The sequence below is a fragment of the Cololabis saira genome, chromosome 7, assembly GCF_033807715.1.
Source record: "Cololabis saira isolate AMF1-May2022 chromosome 7, fColSai1.1, whole genome shotgun sequence".
Taxonomy (NCBI): Eukaryota; Metazoa; Chordata; class Actinopteri; order Beloniformes; family Belonidae; genus Cololabis; species Cololabis saira.
The window spans coordinates 44,927,511-44,946,793 of NC_084593.1; the positions used below are offsets into that span (position 1 = coordinate 44,927,511).

At 47.1% G+C, this 19,283-nt stretch overlaps 1 protein-coding gene across 1 annotated transcript in view; it reads left to right on the forward strand.

The window, feature by feature from the left end:
• The window catches only part of LOC133447304 (UV-stimulated scaffold protein A-like), a 61,771-nt gene that overhangs the window by 27,341 nt on the left and 15,147 nt on the right, over nt 1–19,283 (forward strand). The window contains exons 9-12 of the mRNA XM_061725945.1: nt 11,988–12,093; nt 16,168–16,378; nt 17,912–18,037; nt 19,075–19,258. Coding sequence (XP_061581929.1) covers nt 11,988–12,093; nt 16,168–16,378; nt 17,912–18,037; nt 19,075–19,258 — 627 coding nt within the window. The remainder of the gene's footprint in view (nt 1–11,987; nt 12,094–16,167; nt 16,379–17,911; nt 18,038–19,074; nt 19,259–19,283) is intronic.

The window sequence follows — 19,283 nt, forward strand, 5'->3', positions numbered from 1 at the left end:
GTTCAGGTGCAGAGTTCAGGTGCAGAGTTCAGGTGCTGAGCTCAGGGTGCTGAGTTCAGGTGCTGAGTTCAGGTGCTGAGTTCAGGTGCTGAGTTCAGGTGCAGAGTTCAGGTGCCGAGTTCAGGTGCCGAGTTCAGGTGCCGAGTTCAGGTGCCGAGTTCAGGTGCCGAGTTCAGGTGCCGAGTTCAGGTGCCGAGTTCAGGTGCCGAGTTCAGGTGCCGAGTTCAGGTGCCGAGTTCAGGTGCCGAGTTCAGGTGCCGAGTTCAGGTGCAGAGTTCAGGTGCAGAGTTCAGGTGCAGAGTTCAGGTGCAGAGTTCAGGTGCAGAGTTCAGGTGCAGAGTTCAGGTGCAGAGTTCAGGTGCAGAGTTCAGGTGCAGAGTTCAGGTGCAGAGCACATGTCAGGCTCAGCCAGGAAGTCTCTTCATTTCTCAGCTATGGTCCCGTCCGGTATGTTTTCACTTAAAATTGACCAGGCATCACGTCTTGACTTGAAGACTAACAAAGAAAATAGCCAAACGTATTAGATGCATGGTTCTGACTTTTTTGCTCCTGATTCTGATATTGATACCTGGGTCTTTTCCACATCGGCCAATAAGCTGTTCCGATCCGATAATATTGATGTGTGAAAGAGAATAATGTTGAAATATCATTTCCAGAATAAAGTTGAAATTTCACCTTTTTTCTCAACATTTCAACTTATTCGCGAAATTTTTGACTTTTTTCCTCAACATTTCAACTTTTTTCTCTAAATTGTACTTCAACATTATTCTCCACATTTCGACTTTTTTCTCGAAGTGCATAATGAAAAAAAAAAAATATTCCTCTAAAATATTATTTTTATTTTTTCTCCTGCCTGGCCCTAATACTCTCCCGTAGATTTACGTGTAATATTCAGATCAATGTTTTTATCAATACATAACCTTATTAAGCGAGCGGTTTCTCACTTGTTCCCTCTTTTAGGAAATGTCTTACAATAGTGTGCGTGTGCGTGTGTGTGTGTGTGTGTGTGTGTGTGTGTGTGTGTGTGTGTGTGTGTGTGTGTGTGTGTGTGTGTGTGTGTGTGTGTGTGTGTGTGTGTGTGTGTGTGTGTGTGTGTGTGTGTATGACCAGGTGGAGAGCTATATTAACTTGTCAGATGAAACAATGGAGATATCTCAAAAGGCTTTTTCGCCTCCTTGAGCTCAGATTTCCTCTCTTCCTCCGTTCTTCTCCTCCCTCTGTTTTCACTTACCCCCCCCGTATGTGTGTGTGCAGCTTCACCCCCCGCCCCCCCCCCCACCCCCCACCGTATGTGTGTGTGCAGCTTCACCCCCCCCGTATGTGTGTGTGCAGCTTCACCCCCCCTCTCTCCGTACACCTGACTTATGGCTGTGCACTAATAATTTGCCAGACCTTGGCAGGCCCAGTGTACATTAGCATATAAATAGCAGATGCACTGAGTGCCCATCACAGTCGACTACATTTAATTTTTGGTTTATAAGATTGAATGGGTTTTTAAACACAGTGCCATCAAACTTGCCAAGAGACAAATGAAGTCAGGGGAGCAGTTGTCCGAGGCAGCGCCCTCACATCACTTTCATAAAAGATTTTATAAAGGGTCTTAGTTGAGGGAGAAGACGGGGGGAGAGGACGGGGGGAGAGGAGGCTGCAGGGGCCCAGGAGGAACCTGTGGATGCAACGCTGCACTGGCTCTCCCCGTCCCGGCTCTCCCCGTCCAGGCTCTCCCCGTCCCGACTCTCCCCGTCCCGTCCCGGCTCTCCCCGTCCCGGCTCTCCCCGTCCCGGCTCTCCCCGTCCCGGCTCTCCCCGTCCCGGCTCTCCCCGTCCAGTCCTGGCTCTCCCCGTCCAGGCTCTCCCCGTCCAGTCCTGGCTCTCCCCGTCCTGTCCTGGCTCTCCCCGTCCTGTCCTGGCTCTCCCCTTCCTGTCCTGGCTCTCCCCTTCCTGGCTCTCCCCTTCCTGGCTCTCCCCGTCCCGGCTCTCCCCGTCCTGTCCCGGCTCTCCCCGTCCCGGCTCTCCCCGTCCCGGCTCTCCCCGTCCCGGCTCTCCCCGTCCCGGCTCTCCCCGTCCAGGCTCTCCCCGTCCCGGCTCTCCCCGTTCTGTCCTGGCTCTCCCCGTCCTGTCCTGGCTCTCCCCATCCTGTCCTGGCTCTCCCCGTCCTGGCTCTCCCCATCCTGTCCTGGCTCTCCCCGTCCTGGCTCTCCCCGTCCTGTCCTGGCTCTCCCCGTCCTGGCTCTCCCCATCCTGTCCTGGCTCTCCCCGTCCTGGCTCTCCCCGTCCTGTCCTGGCTCTCCCCGTCCTGTCCCGGCTCTCCCCGTCCTGTCCTGGCTCTCCCCGTCCTGGCTCTCCCCGTTCCGCAAAAAATGAAAAGTCTTGTATAAGCCTTAGAATGAAGACAACACATGCTGCATGTATCTATATTAGTTAGAACTGGGGGGAGATTTTTTTTTTTTTCATTATGCACTTCGAGAAAAAGGTTGATATTTCGAGAAAAAGTCGAAATGTTGAGAAAAAAGTTGAAATGTTTAGAAAAAATTCAAAATTTTGAGAAAAAAGTAAAAATTTTGAGAAAAAAGTCTAAATGTCGAGATAAAAAAGGAAAGGAAAAAGAAGAAAAAAGAGGAAAAAAAGGAAATAAAGAAAAAAAAGGGAAAAAAAAGAAGAAAAAAAAGATGTCGAGAAAAAAGTCGAAATTTTGAGAAAAAAGTCGAAATGTCGAGATTAATGTTGAAGTACAATCTTGAGAAAAAAGTCGGAATGTCGAGAAAAAAGTCGAAATTTCGAGAAAAAAGTTGAAATGTCGAGATTAAAAAGGAAGAAAGAGGAAAAAAAGGAAAAAGGAAAAAAAGAAGAAAAGAAAGAAAAGGTCAAACATTTTTGAAAAAGCTCCAGGAGCCACTAGGGCGGCGCTAAAGAGCCGCTGGTTGCCGACCCCTGCACTACAGGAACTAAGAAGCGCAGACTAAACCAAACCAAAAAGGGGATTTCAAGTGGAGAAAACAGTCTTTTTGGTAAATAATTACAGCACAGTGTTGTGTGTACTGTGTTTTCATTCATCAGCTGTTCTCACCTTATATTAATACCTGGTGAGGACCAGAGGGGCTTTCTGATGTCCTGATGCATAAAAGCACTGAACACGAGAGGATGTGCTCTCTACACGCACAGATGAGCCAGGATGGCTGTCAGGAGTTGGAATGGAGAGGACCCGAGTGCAGGAGATGAGATGTTTTCAAAGCAGTTCAGAACTTTATTCCGACCCCCCTCCCTAAAAACACAAACAAACCAACAGACTGGCAGGGAGGAAAGACAACAAAACACATACTGACAGGGCTGAAGAGACACAGGCACAAACAATCAGGGACACAGACCACGAGACAAAGACTTGCCTTCAAAGTAAAACTGACATTACTAGAAACTGAGGAGGCAAGAAGACCAACATTAGACCAACATTAGGCTGAACCCGGATACTATTGGAGCTTTTCCACTAGTACCTACTCAGCCCGACCTCCGTTTGGTTCTTCTCCACTAGGGGTCTAACATGCCTAGTAGATACTTTTCTGTATCTATTCTGCCGAGGTTCTAAGCTGCTGAGTCAGCTGTATCTGACATCATCACACTACAGACCACCGATTGGTCGGGGGGTTGGAGTCAGACGTCTGAGTCAGGAGGAGGAAATCAGAGAAAGAGACTCTGACGGATTCTGATTCATTTTATTCAACCAGCAATGGCAGCAAAAGTCTGTTTCATGATCCAACTCTGAGGGTCAGATGTTCATAAACCTGGTGCTGAGGAGAGAATTAAAAAGGGATGTAGACGGAGATAAGGAACGACCAGATCTACCAGGAGCTCTGTCTCTTCATAGCTGCTCGCAAACTAACTAAAAAAAAAAGTGTCGCTGCTTGAAGTTTCTCTCACTCTCATTTTTTAACTTGATATCAAACACAAGCCACAGATCCAGCAGCACATCTATCATCTCCTCCAGGTTCTACATCTTTAGTGTTGTTGTCTTCTTCATTTAGATACATAATCAAATACTTCACAGCAGCTTCTCCAACCTCCTACTTCTCATGTGGCTGTCTAGAAACAAACGAGGACAAGGCGAGTGGAGACGAGACGAGTCGAGTCGTGCTGAGTAGGTGCTACTGTAAAAGCACCATAATAGAAGACCAAAACTAAAGAACCAAGTATAAGAACATAAAACCCAAGCACAGCAACGCCACAACAGCTAGTTGATCCTGCTTGGTGCTCCTGCCATCGGGCCGGCTGCACGGTGCATTAGTCCCGGCAGATCTGGGCAGCGCCCCCTAGAGGCAGTCCTAGTGTTTACGCTAAGCCTGGGCTGACCCTGGTGCTGGGCCATGCACTGCAAAAACTCTAAATCTTACCAGGAATATTTGTATTATTTCTAGTTAAAATGTCTCATTTTTAGTCAAAGAAATCTCATTACACTTAAAACAAGAGTCATCACCAGAAAAACAACTTATTTGACAATTTTCACCTTGTAGCAGACTCGTTGCCACGGGGGCCGACCGACAGGACAGAGGACACAGGGTTTAGTGCAGGAACTCTTTATTTCACCAGACACACGTGCAGTCACCCTCAGCCGAGACCTCTGGCTGGTGTGCAGCCTCTTCTTATGAAGGCAGGCAGGGCGGAGAGTTTGATTGGGCACACCTGTGACCAATCAACTGAGTGGCTGCTGCTCCACCCTGCCACACACCTGTTTCAAGTAAATGTTCACTTGAAATAAGTAGAAAAATCTGCCAGTGGGAAAAAAGTCAAAATGTCGAGAAAAAAAGTCGAAATTTCTAGATTAATGTTGAAGTACAATTTCGAGAAAAAAGTCGAAATGTTGAGAAAAAAGTCTAAATTTTGTGAATAAAGTTGAAATGTTGAGAAAAAAGGGAAAATTTCAACTTTATTCTCGAAATTGTATTTCAACATCAATTTCGACTTTTTTCTCGACATTTTGACTTTTTTCTAAAAGTGCACATTAAAAAAAAAATCTTTTTCTCCTGCATGGCTCTAATACTCTCCCACACGGAAGTGAACTCTACATTGTCAAAACTACTGTCGTGAATTAGTTCAGTGGACTCCAGGGAAAGACAGAGAACACTGCAAAAACTCAAAATCTTACCAGGAATATTTGTCTCATTTCTATTTAAAATGTCTCATTTTTAGTCAAAAAATCTCATTACACTTAAAACAAGATTCCTTACCAGAAAAATAACTTGTTATTTGACAATTTTCACCTGTTTCAAGTAAATTTTCACTTGAAATAAGTAGAAAAATCTGCCAGTGGGACAAGATTTATCTAGATTTACTAATCTTGTTCCACTGGCAGATTTTTCTACTTATTTCAAGTGAAAATCTACTCGAAACAGGTGAAAATTGTTGTTTTTTCCAGTGATGAGTCTTGTTTTAAGTGTAATGAGATTTTTTTTGACTAAAAATTTAACATTTTAACTAGAAATAAGACAATTATTCTTGTTAAGATTTAGAGTTTTTGCAGTGAGTGACTCGTACCACTGAACTCCCAGCACCGGGTCCCCTCCGTCCCGTCTCTGACGGTCATGCAGATGGAAAAGGGAAATGATGTGAGTTGTGAAAGCACCAGCACCGGGGTTGACTGTCTCGGTGTTGGTGTGGAGATCCGTCTGCAGCCGGTCCGTGCTCTGTCCTGGCAGCGTGCGCTGCCGTCAGAGAGACGTAGGGCCAATCCCAATGTTCACCCTATTTTCTACCACTAGCCCTCCCTCACTACCACTAGCCCTAAAAATGAAGCCACAGGCGTAGGGCCTTCCTTCCTTCCTTCCTTCCTTCCTTCCTTCCTACCTTCCTTCCTTCCTTCCTTCCTTCCTTCCTTCCTTCCTTCCTTCCTTCCTTCCTTCCTTCCTTCCTTCCTTCCTTCCTTCCTTCCTTCCTTCCTTCCTTCTTTTTTGTCTTCCTTCCTTCTTTCCTCCCTTCTTTCCTTCCTTACTTCATTTCTTCCTTCCTTCTTTCCTTCCTTCCTTCCTTCCTTCTTTTTTCTCTTCCTTCCTTCTTTCCTCCCTTCTTTCCTTCCTTCCTTCATTTCTTCCTTCCTTCTTTCCTCCCTTCCTTCCTTCCTTCCTTCTTTCCTCCCTTCCTTCCCTCCTTCCTTCCTTCCTTCCTTCCTTCCTTCTTTTTTCTCTTCCTTCCTTCCTTCCTTCCTTCTTTTTCTCTTCCTTCCTTCTTTCCTCCCTTCTTTCCTTCCTTCCTTCATTTCTTCCTTCCTTCTTTCCTCCCTTCCTTCCTTCTTTTCCTCCTTCCTTCTTTCCTCCGTTCTTCCATTCCTCCTCCCTTGACCCAAAGACAGCACAAGGGTTAACAATGGGATTGAATTTTCAGTTGGTGATTTATGTCAGAACTATTTGGACCGGCCCGTGTCCCTGCACCGATGGGCCACCTACGCTGTTGCAGCGACCACCAGACCCTGAACGCAACATGTCTTTATTTGGTTTTTAAATGACTTGAATCTCTTATTTTATCTTTGAATGAAGATTGTTATTACAGTAACACATAGCCCTTCTTACTTAAACAACTTTTCTTATTAATTCGGCTGTGTCCTGGAGCCATTTTTATTTCTATCTGGGTCTGTTTGTAATGCTAAAGTAACCAATATTTGTTCTTTCCTTTTCCTATTACAGTGACACATGGCTCCTGCGTACTTAAACTATCACTTCTAATTTGTCTGCTAAATCTCCAGTTTCACTGAAAGAAGCAGTTTTTTATCTCTGGCAGGAAACTACTGTGTGATTTTGGTCGCGGGGAATAAACCAAAGCTCTGTTAAAATGCAAAGCAGCCCCTCGTGCAGCCACGTGGGGGGATAGAGGCCATATTTTAGCCCCGCCGGCCGTCAGCAGAATGTTTCTGGAGCAAAGCTAATCCAGCTGGGAGACTTACAGCTCTGCCAGGCCGGGCGACAGCACCCGATGCTATCAGGTTTAAATTAGGGTGAATTAGAGACGCAGAGGAAGAAAGAAGGGGAAAAGGGATGATGTTAGGGCAGGATTTTCCTCCAGCTGGGTGATCACTTCTTAGTCTTAGGTCATTGATCAGAGCAGAATAAACCAGCCGGGATTAAAGGAGACAAGCACAAAACCTATAAAGGTGATATCTGTGCGCATGTACGTGTGTGTGGACGAGCGCTGTGTGCCAACCCACGGCTCCCTGAGGATGAATAATTGTTGCAGCAGCGTGGAATAATGGACAAAGTTTGCTTTGCTGTTTTAAAGTGTTTAAAAACATAGCCTCCGCTTTCTCTGGGAAAGTAAATAAGATCAAGTCACGCAAGATTTAAAGATTCATTTCTTTTGATGACACAAGTGTTTCAGAGTGAAATGTAGTTTAGTCCGTTGCGTGGGAGGAAACACGGAGCCCAAACTTTACATGGGTCGCTATACTTTAACGGAAGGTTACAAGCGTCTACGTTTCTGATATTAACGTATTCCAGCCGGCAGCAGCAAGTGAATAAAGGCTTAAAGCATTTGATTCATCAAGTCTGACTGAAAACAGTGCACACGCATCATTTTTGATTCAATGAGTGAAGCTGTATCTTTAATCTACCGAACATAACGGCGAAAACTGATCTATAGATCACTGACGACTGGGTTTTAGTCTTATTCCTCTGTTACAGAATCAGTGTTGTTGGCTGAGTGTTGGCACGTTTACAGACCCAACAGTACGAGTGTTGATGCGTTTAAGGACTCCAGGGTACGAGTGTTTACAGACTCAGGAGTATGATTGTTGATGCAATTAAGGACTCAACAGTATGAGTGTTTACGGACTCAACAGTATGAGTGTTTACGGACTCAAGGGTACGAGTGTTTATGGACTCGAAGGTACGAGTGTTGATGCGTTTACGGACTCAGGAGTACAAGTGTTGGTTCGTTTAAGGGCTCAAGGGTACAAGTGTTGGGGCGTTTACGGCTAGAGGGTACGAGTGTTGGGGCGTTTATGGCTAGAGTGTACGAGTGTTGGGGCGTTTACGGCTAGAGGGTACGAGTGTTGGGGCGTTTACGGCTAGAGGGTACGAGTGTTGGGGCGTTTACGGCTAGAGGGTACGAGTGTTGGGGCATTTATGGCTAGAGGGTACGAGTGTTGGGGCGTTTACGGCTAGAGGGTACGAGTGTTGGGGCGTTTATGGCTAGAGGGTACGAGTGTTGGGGCGTTTACGGCTAGAGGGTACGAGTGTTGGGGCGATTACGGCTAGAGGGTACGAGTGTTGGGGCGTTTACGGCTAGAGTGTACGAGTGTTGGGGCGTTTAAGGGCTCAAGGATACGAGTGTTGGGGCATTTACAGACTAAAGGGTACGAGCGTTGGGGCGTTTACGGCTAGAGGGTACAAGTGTTGGGGCACTTAAGGACTCAAGGGTACGAGTGTTGGGGCGTTTATGGCTAGAGGGTACGAGTGTTGGGGCGTTTACGGCTAGAGGGTACGAGTGTTGGGGCATTTATGGCTAGAGGGTACGAGTGTTGGGGCGTTTAAGGGCTCAAGGGTACGAGTGTTGGGGCGATTACGGCTAGAGGGTACGAGTGTTGGGGCGTTTACGGCTAGAGTGTACGAGTGTTGGGGCGTTTAAGGGCTCAAGGATACGAGTGTTGGGGCATTTACAGACTAAAGGGTACGAGCGTTGGGGCGTTTACGGCTAGAGGGTACAAGTGTTGGGGCACTTAAGGACTCAAGGGTACGAGTGTTGGGGCGTTTATGGCTAGAGGGTACGAGTGTTGGGGCGTTTACGGCTAGAGGGTACGAGTGTTGGGGCATTTATGGCTAGAGGGTACGAGTGTTGGGGCGTTTAAGGGCTCAAGGGTATGAGTGTTGGGGCGTTTACAGACTAAAGGGTACGAGCGTTGGGGCATTTACAGACTAAAGGGTACGAGCGTTGGGGCGTTTACAGACTAAAGGGTACGAGCGTTGGGGCGTTTACGGCTAGAGGGTAAGAGTGTTGGGGCGTTTACGGCTAGAGGGTAAGAGTGTTGGGGCGTTTACAGACTAAAGGGTACAAGCGTTGGGGCGTTTACGGCTAGAGGGTACAGGTGTTGGGGCACTTAAGGACTCAAGGGTACGAGTGTTGGGGCGTTTACGGCTAGAGGGTACGAGTGTTGACAGGTTTTAGTTGTGTCATGTGACGGGTTTTAAACGGTGCTCCCTGGCTGCGTGGCGAGGTGCAGATATCCGGACATGCCTAGCTGACTGTTTGGTACAATTTAAAATATGTATGTGGGGGAAGGTGTTTTTAATCATCATTGTTGGACTCATCATTTGTAAACTAATTCTAACACTTTAATGGGCTTCATCAGCAGTAAGAAACACACGCACACACGCACGCACGCACACACACACTCTGAATCCAGTATCCCACACAAACGAAGGGGATGAATGAAAAGAGGCCTTTGGGAATAAGAGGTTAGTTTAGCGTTAGCTTTTACTGCTTCTCATAACGCTAATCACTGTGATTATTGTGCTGCTAACCCAGAGTGTGTGTGTTTGTGTGTGTGCTACCATACACATACACACACACATTTGTGTAATGGAAATGACCCTTCGGTGTATACGAGAGTTGTGTTCTGCTTTGTAGCCCAACCAATGGCTAACAACCTTGCCAGGAAATTAAAAACCATAAATTTTGCCTTGCGCCAGTAGCAGCTCAACCCCGCCCCCCCCCCCCCCACACACACACACACACACACACACACACACACACACACACACACACACACACACACACACACACACACACACACACACACACACACACACACACACACACACACACACACACACACACACACGCACAGAGACAGCGTGATTGCTCTGCCTCTCCACAGAATCAGGAATGACACATTCTTTAGAAATAATGAACATCTCTGCAGCGTCTTTATTTCAGTGATGGCGAGCGTTTTGTGATGCACTTCCTGTTTGTATCACTCTTCGTGGACCTGAAACACCGTCTGCAGCTCTGGTTACACAAATAAATGTGGTCTGTAACGTGTGTTCTGTGTTTCCCAAACACGGCATCAGAACCCCACTGTGGGTGACGTTTCCCTTCCGTTAGCATGACGGCCCACAAGCGTCCGGTAACCCAGCGCACAGTAAAGCTTGATTTATGGTTCTGCGTTAAACCAACGCAGAACCTACGCCGTTGCCGTGACGCCGTCGTGAACCCTTCGGACTTCTCCGTCACTCCATTTCTCTGCGGTGCAGTACCCCCCCAGAGTGCTAGTTGATACTTTGTTTAGCTTCTGGTTTTTCCAGTCACAGTAAATCAAAGAGATAAGGACAACTATTGTGCAAAAAAACAAAACAACCCACCCAAAAAGAATCACACACACACAAAGAAAAGAGCTCTGTAAGTTCACTACTGCTTCACGAACCGGAACCGGAAATGTGTTGCTACCAAGCAAACCAATCACAGCCCTCTCGGTCTGCGTTGGATCTGCGTCACCTCGAAGCGTAGTTCCATTTTTTTGGAGGTGCACGTCAGGCTACGGCATAGGCTACGGCGAGATTCCCGCGTAGCCTACGGTGTAGGTTTAACGCAGAACCATAATTCAGCCGTAACCCAGAGCGCCGTAACGCAGCAAGCGGTAACGCAGCGAGCGGTAACGCAGTGCACGGCGGCGTGCTCTGGCAGCAGGGTCATCGTCAGCCAGCTCTTGTTCCTGCATTTTCATTTGTGGTGTCACATTGTTGTTCCTTTCTTTGATCCTTACACACACACACACACACACACACACACACACACACACACACACACACACAGCTGTATATTAGTGGTTTGTGTCCCCCCAAAATGTACTTAATATTCTCAGAGTTGATCTTTTAATTGTTTCATGACTTAAATGTCTATTTTCCTGCTCCTCTAGTGCCTCTCTCTCTTGTGGGATCCCACAAGGTTCTGTTCTCGGCCCAATTCTTTTCTCTTTATACATGTTACCACTTGGGTCTATTATAGCCAGGCACAACCTATCTTCACTGTTACGCTGATGATCTGCAAATCTATCTACCATTGAAGCCCAGAGATACAGATGCACGACATTCCCTGCTTGCATGTGCGGTGCGCTGCAGGCTCTAGAGCCACAGCTACGCCGTAGCCTAATGCACTGATAAGATGCGCACGACATTGGTCATTTTTGCAGATCTCCTGTGCATCACAGCACACGAGAACTTTGATCCAGTTTGCCTGAACCGAGACGTCTTATGGGCTCCCTCGTCAGCCTCGACGGCCGGGAGATGCTGCTCATCTATGTTTTAGATACCTGTCCCAGTTAAACTAACGCGGCTTATCTTCCCAGAGCCACCGCATAACGTCATTGCCCCCAGAATGCATTGCGCAGGTAGAACATGGCGCCTCCCGCAGGTCAAAATATGTGATAAACATTGTAGATTTTTAAAGCAATTAGATTATTTTATGTGTTTCTAACAACATATTTTAGTATAAGAGAACAATTGTGGCTAATTAGGGACTACAAGTCTTAATAACCAGGGTTCCTTTTAACGGTGCGTTAGCATGGCAGGGCTGAGATCCTCAAACCAACTGTTGTTGGAGGTGTCCAGGTCAAAGTTCAAGCGCTGGGGTGACCGAGCCTTTTCAATCCCCCCCATCTCTGACCTGGGCCTTTTTAAATCAAGGCCTTAAACCTATTTATTTAGAATGGCTTTTAATATCCAGTAGTGTGGTGACACTTTTTACTCTTTTTCTTTAATTCTATTTTTTTTTTGCTCTGTCTTATGACTGTATGTTGTATTTCTGTATGTTTTATTCTGTAAAGCACTTCGGCGCACCTAGAGGTGGCTGTAAAGGGCTACAGTATATAAATAAAGTACATTTACATTTATTTTAACGTTGACAGAAATGGCTTCAGAATGTCGGCCACTTGTTTGACAGTCAGAGAAGAAAACGTGCTTCTAAATGATGTCCAACGAAGTCAGCGTAGTAAACTAAGCCTGGGCTCTTCCCCCTCAGACGAAGGCCGGCTCCGACGGAGAGGAGGAGGACGACGACTTTGATGAGGTTCCAGAGAAGGAAGGCTTTGAGCCGCACATTCCTGAACATCTGCGAGCCGAGTACGGTCAGTCTAACCACACACACACACACACACACACACACACACGTGCCCAGACACGTGCACAAACACGTGCACAAACAAGAGGACCTGCTGCTGTATCAATCCCTTAAGACTCCCATGCGACCTGTAAACAAACACGCAGACGTGAACGGCCACTTCAAAGGTGCAGCCTGTGCAGCTGCTGCAGAGCAGGTGAGGAGGCTCATCCTCACGCTGCAGAGGTTTACCCTCAATCTGTGGTGCCGCTGGTCCGAGCCCCACCACGCTGCTGACGACCACCTTTGTGCCTGTCCTGCGTGGGAAAGATATGGTGCTTTCCACCAGCACCTACTGGTGGGCGGTATGGAATAAAAAATGTATCACGATAATTTCTGGCATTTATCCCGATAACGATAAAAATTACGATAAAAAAAAATACCAATTCAACTCCATCTTTTTAACTATAAATCTATCACCACATTCATTCTTTGGAGCCAAATCACTGCTCTAAAAGGATACTAAATGCTACTAAACTACACCGATTAAATTGAATTAATAAAAAACAATTAAATTAGTACACCTGTACTGCAAAACTGTAATGACTCAAATTCAACAAGTTTGAAATGTAAGAACAGATTCAACATTTATTCAAACTGTATGGCTTAAAGTGGGATAACAGTGCAAACAGCAGAAGTTCCATTGTCCTTCAAGTTTTCTTAGCTTATAAAATCACAAAGTAGAAAAAAATACAAGCTGATAAATAAAGAAACAGGACAAATAGTTAAAAGTTCAGATGACAAATGACAAAGATGCGAGATGACAAGTTCTTACCTTGGGGAATTTTTTTGACGGTTTATCGTGAACGGTAAAATATCACCCATTCTTTAAGCTGGACTCCAGTCATTTTAGAGCAAACTCTGATAATGTAATTCAGACACTTCTTGTCTTTCATAGATAGACCACCAAACCAAAATATAAAAGAAAATGTTTAAAGACTCTCAATAAAAGTTTGATAAAAGGTACACAAGATATTTCTGCTGATACCAAAAGAGTTGAGTTTCCTCAGCAGTATTTATGTGGGTGTTGATGAGAACGTCCCACACGTCCACGCTGCAGTTATTGCAGTTATTGCAGTTATTGCAGGGCTGCGGGCGGACGCCCTTTGACCTCTGGTGAACTCTGCCCAGCAGATTCCTCACCCTCACTCATTACATTCACACTGAGAACTCTACCTGAGAACCAATCGCCTCCCTCCCTCTCTCCCTCCCTCTCTCCCTCCCTCTCTCCCTCCCTCCTTCACACCCTCCCTCCCTCCCTCCCTCCCTCCATTACTAATCAATTAGAAGCTTGCGTAATTAGATTGTATCTGATGGGTCTCGAACAGGTGTGTGTGTGTGTGTGTGTGTGTGCATGCGTGCGTGTGCGCGTGTGTCACGGTGATTAGTGGGCTCGGTAATGATCTAGAGGGGCCACACCAAATTAACAATGCAACCTCTTTAATGAGCCCCTATTAGCCCCGCACCCAGGTTTTACCACCCACCCTCTCTCTGTCTCACACACACACACACACACACACACACACACACACACACACACACACACACACACACACACACACTCTCTCTCGTCCGCTGCCAGCTGGCTTCCCTTCAGAAGGAGCAGTCCATCCTCCGAGACTCTCTCTTGGAGACTCTCTGGTTTCCAGCATCACAATGGGGCGGTATCATTCACCGGCCCGCTGAACGCCCAGGTGTCAACACAGCCCTGTTTCCTTTGTGTTTCCTTGTCTCCAACCAGAGAGGTTACATTTTTGGTCATTATGTCAGCCACCCCCCCCCCCCACCAAACTCCACCCGAGATAGCCCGGCCCTGGCATCCTCCTGGTGCCACCGTCATGGTGTCGTATGTGCGTACGTTGGGCAGAGAGACAGACACTGGTGCTGAAGACGGCCTAACTCTGGAGGAGTTGTCTCTCTCTCTCTGACTACGTTTACATGCAGTCAAAATTCAGGTTATTGCTAATATTCTGGTTACTGAAACATTCGGAATATTCCGTTTACATGGGAATTCCCAGATTCAGGATATCTGGATCAAACCAGTGACGCACGGAGAACATCATGACGCAATTCCCGTCATTTCTGCTTCTTCCTGTATCCAAATTCAAAACAAATGCTGCTTCGCGCAACTTTTCTCTCACCTTCTTGTAAATCTGTTTATCCCGGTACTTTCTACCGTCTACAAATGCAGAAATGTCATATCCTTACATACATTACATTTATGAAGTGATTAGTCTCCTCCTGGTCTTGGTTTCTCCGTGTTTAGAAGAACTTCCTGGACTCAAAAGACCAGGATTCCTTGTGAACAGAGCATGCGCAGAAAACACATTCCTGTTCCGTTTGATGGGGATATTCCGTTTGGCGTTTACATGACCGAATATTCAGTTTTAAAAGGAGGAACACAGGGGTCATATTGGGGTTTTTAAAAACCAGAATATGAGCAAATTCGGGTTATTCAAAGGGGTTATTGGTGTTTACATGGCCGTGCAAATTCGGGTTATTGCCAATATTCAGGCTTTAAAATGGTTATTGATGGATAGAAACACAGTCTCTCTCTCTCTCTCTCTCTCTCTCTCTCCCTCTCCCCCCTCTCTCTCTCTCCCCTCATCGATATCTCCTCCCTTCCTCTTCCTCTCTCCCTTCTCTCCATCTCTGCGTCCTGTTCTGTCATTCTAGTTATCAGTCCCCTTATCCCTCTCTCTGCTGTCAGGACACTATCGTTCTCTCCTTCTCAAATTAACATGTTAATTACAGGCCCTGCTTAACCCTGGAGAATCAATACTTCTCTCTGCTGTCCCCTTCTCCCCTTCTCTCTTTCTCTCCAGGATCGCCTACCCTTTACTTCTCTCTCTTTCGGTGAAAGCCTTCTCGCACACACACACTGTGCACGATTCCTTCATGGATCTGTGCGTCTCCTAACATCCACACAAACCTGGGCACAATCTTGCTTAAAGACCCGTGTTTACCTGGTCCAGTTTGGGAAAGCCCGGCACTGCAGGTCATGAACCAGCCACAAATCCTGAGTCCTCTGTCTCATGCTGGTCTGGTCAGTGTATTCTGGTGGGTTTTCAGTTTTAGAGCCTAAGGGAAAATCCCAATACACCCCCTACTTTCTACCACTAGCCCTAAAAATGAAGCCACAGGCGTAGGGCCCTTGTAATCTTCCCTAAGGATTGGGACACCACTTGCTACATCAGAGACCTCAGAGATAAAAGCTGTTTTAATTTCAGCTGTAGCGCTGTTAATATGCCACTTTATTAAGTTTTAATATTTTTTCAGGCGTAAAAGTAACCGTTAAGATCCCCAACCTGGGCTCAGTTTATCCAAATAACGCCTGTTAAGAAATTTGCTCCGATGTTTTCGGGGATGAGAAGAGCCGCCGGCTCGGGAGCTGATTTATGGTTCTGCGTTAAATCGACGCAGAGCCTACGGCGTAGGTCATGCGGCGACGCGCAAACTACGCCGTAGGCTCTGCGTTGGTGTAACGCGGAACCATAAATCAGCCTTTATTCTGGCGAGGTCTGAAGACTTTGCAACAACGAGCAAGCGAGTGATTATGTACATTCACTGAGTGAATATTATGAAAGTAAAATATATATTTTTCGCTAGAAATGTAATCAAAACGCATTTTTATGCAGAAACTAACTCAAAATATGGATTTTATTCACTAAAATTAGAAATGTCCGCCATGTTTTTTTGTTTGATTCAGTCTGCAAATGATGACGCAAAGCATTCTGGGAAATTTTTCTCGCCCTCGGTCGGCGAGTCAGTATCTGAAATCCCTCGCTGTGAAGGGCTAGATTCATACCCCCTAGCCCTCGTTATGTCCACTACGCCTACATGCCACTACAAAAAAAGAAGAAAAAAAGGAAAAAAAGGTCAAACATTTTTGAAAAAGCTCCAGGAGCCACTAGGGCGGCTCTAGAGCCGCGGGTTGCCGACCCTGCCCTGGACCCCCTGGACCCCCTGGACCCCCTGGACCCCCTGGACCCCCTGGACCCTCTGGCCAGAATCCTGAATGTCTCTGTCTTTGTGTTTGCAGGTCTGGATCCGTCTCCTTCCACCTCCAAAGCCCAAGTGGCTCCTCCAAAAGCTCCTCCAGCTAAAAGGCCGGCAGCTCCTCCCCCTCCCCCCACCTCATCATCACACCTGAGGAGGATGAAGAGACTGATGGAGGAGGAGCAGGATCCAACCTCCGCCGCCGCCACGCTGCGCCTCCTCAAGGGAAAGATCCCTGTGCCTACCGGACCAAGGTGCCCAGTCCTGTCCCCTCGTCCTCAACACGTCCTCCCGTCCTCAACACGTCCTTCCTGACCTCCTTATATCCTTACCTCCTCACCCTCTAAACACTTTACCTCCTCACCTCCAAACCTCCTAACCTCTTGACTTCCTAACCTGCTAGCCTCCTAACCTCATTACCGCCTTACCTCCTCACCTCCTGAGCTCTTCACCTCCTGACCTCTTAAGATAAGATAAGATAAGATAAGAAATCCTTTAATAGTCCCCCAGAGGGGAAATTTCCAGATTACAGCAGCAAAGTGGATAGTGCAAAACACAAGAGGCATCAATATCACACAATAATAATAATAATAGAAAAACACTATAAACAGTATATACAATAATAATAATAATAAAAATAAGAAGGAGAATAAAATAGTAATGAAATAAAAAAAAATACTAGTATACAAAAAGAAAAACAGATTAAAAACCTCATTAACCTTCCCTACCTCCTAACCTCCTTACCGCCTTATCTCTCTACTTCCAAACCGCCTCACCTCCTTAACGCCTTACCGCACTACCTGCTCACCTCCTGACCTCCTGACCTCTCCACTTCCTTACCTCCTAATCTCCTTACTGCCTTACCTCCCTACCTCCTAACCTCCCTACCTCCTAACCTCCTTACTTCCTAACCTCCTTACTGCCTTACCCCTACCTCCTGACCTCCTAAGCTCCTCACCTCCTAACCTCCCTACTTCCTCACTTCCTGTGTTCCTAACCTCCTAACCTCCCTACCTCCTAACCTCCTTACCGCCTTACCCCCTGACCTCCTTACATCCTTACTTCCCCTTTCCTAACTTCTTCACCTCCTGACCTCCTATCCTCTTCACCTACTAACCTAACCACCTTACCTCCTAATTTCTTCACTTCCTATCCTCCTCCCCTACTAGCCTCCTGACCTCCTGACCTCTCCACTTCCTTACCTCCTAACCTCCTTACTGCCTTACCTCCCTACTTCCTAACCTCCCTACCTCCCTACCTCCCTCCCTACCTCCCTACCTCCCTACCTCCTAACCTCCTCACCTCCCTACCTCCCTACCTCCTAACCTCCTCACCTCCCTACCTCCCTACCTCCTAACCTCCTCACCGCCTCCCCTCCCTACCACCTTGCTTCCTGTGTTCCTAACCTTACCCCCTGACCTCCTTACATCCTTACTTCCCCTTTCCTAACTTCTTCACCTCCTGACCTCCTATCCTCTTCACTTACTAACCTAGCCACCTTACCTCCTAATTTCTTCACTTCCTGGCCTCCTTACCTCCCTACCTCCTGAATTCCTTACCTCCATGCCTCCTCACCTTCTTACCTCCTTACATCGTGACGTCCCTACCTGCTGACCTCCTGGTCTCATTACCTCCTAACCTCCTAGGCTCCTCACCTCCCTACCTCCTCACTTCCTGCTTTCCTCACTTCCTAACCTCCTCACCTCTTAACCTCCTAACCTCCTGAGCTCCCAGGTCCAGCTTTCCTCCTGCTCTAAAGTCTCCTCCACATGTGTGTCGTTGAGCAGCAGCTCTGCTGGTCCCAGGCCGTCGCGGTCCGGTCCGGAGGAGAAGACTGAGGTTCCGGTGGTTCCGTTCGGGCTGGACCTGTACTACTGGGGGAAGGAGCAGCCCAACGCCGGCAAGATCATCAAGTAAGTCAGCAGAGAGGACGCGTGCACAAGCAGAGCCCTGGACAGGACATGGACCTGTCCACCAGAACCCGCCAGCTCTTCCCTGAGTGGTTCTGCTCTCTTAGGAACTAGTATGTGCAGCTACATGTCTTACTGCAGTTATTAGGGCCCGAGCACTGACAGTGCCAAGGCCCTATTGTATCTGTAGGAATTACTGTTTTGGTTTTTATCCTCGTTTTTCTTCCAACGAAATGAGGGCCTTTTTTCCCCCTAAACGTGCCCCAAAAGTCACCAAATGTTGCACCAAGCCAGGCCTGGTGGAAAAATTTGATATTTAATGGTTTGCATTAATGGCCGTGGCAAAATGGCTCAACAGCGCCCCCTAGAAAACTTTGTGCCTCAAGCCCCACAATACGGTTTGACGTACATGCACGAAGATCGGTACACACCTGTATCATGTCACAACTAAAAGAAAAGTCTCTTGGCGCCATGGCCGAAACCGAACAGGAAGTCGGCCATTTTGAATTAATCGTGTAATTTTGGCGCAATTTATGCCATTCCTTCGACCGTTTCCTCGCCCGAACCGTAACGTGCACCCAGGTGTGTTATACATCAAAATGTGCGACTCCATCCTGCGACAACACGCATTACTCTTCTCTTTCAAAAGCGTTACCGTGGCGACGATAGACGCCAAAAAGCGCGCCCCCCCCCCCCCCTTCATCTGATTGGTCCATATTTGATAGTTCCTACTTTCTGCCATAACTTTTGAATGGTTTGACATAAAGACTCGTGGGTGGTGTCATTGGACTTAGTTTTGAGTCTTTGACCATAATTGGTGCAAATTAGCCCCACCCCTTCTTCCGATTGGTCAATATTTGATAGTTCCTATTTTCTGCCATAACTTTTGAATGGTTTGACAGAGAGAGTCATGGGTGGTCTCTTCAGACTTAGTTTTGAGTCCTTAACCTTTATTGTTGAAAATTGCATGCGCAAGGGCCCGTTCATCGCTGCTTGCAGCTTTAATTCTACATTGGACCTGGATGTGTTTCTTCCTGCAGGTCGACCTCCCAGCATCAGTTCTGGGTCCCTGCAGAGGTGGAGGAGGAGGTGGAGAACCAGGACCTGTTAGCAGAGAGCAAGAGCAGATACATCTCCTTTCCTGGGAGATTTGTTCCCGTCAGCCACTCCTGCAGAGCCCCGCTGGGGAACGGGAAGCTGTGCCCACGCCAGGACCGGCTCAAGGTGAGGGGAGGAAACCTCACACTTC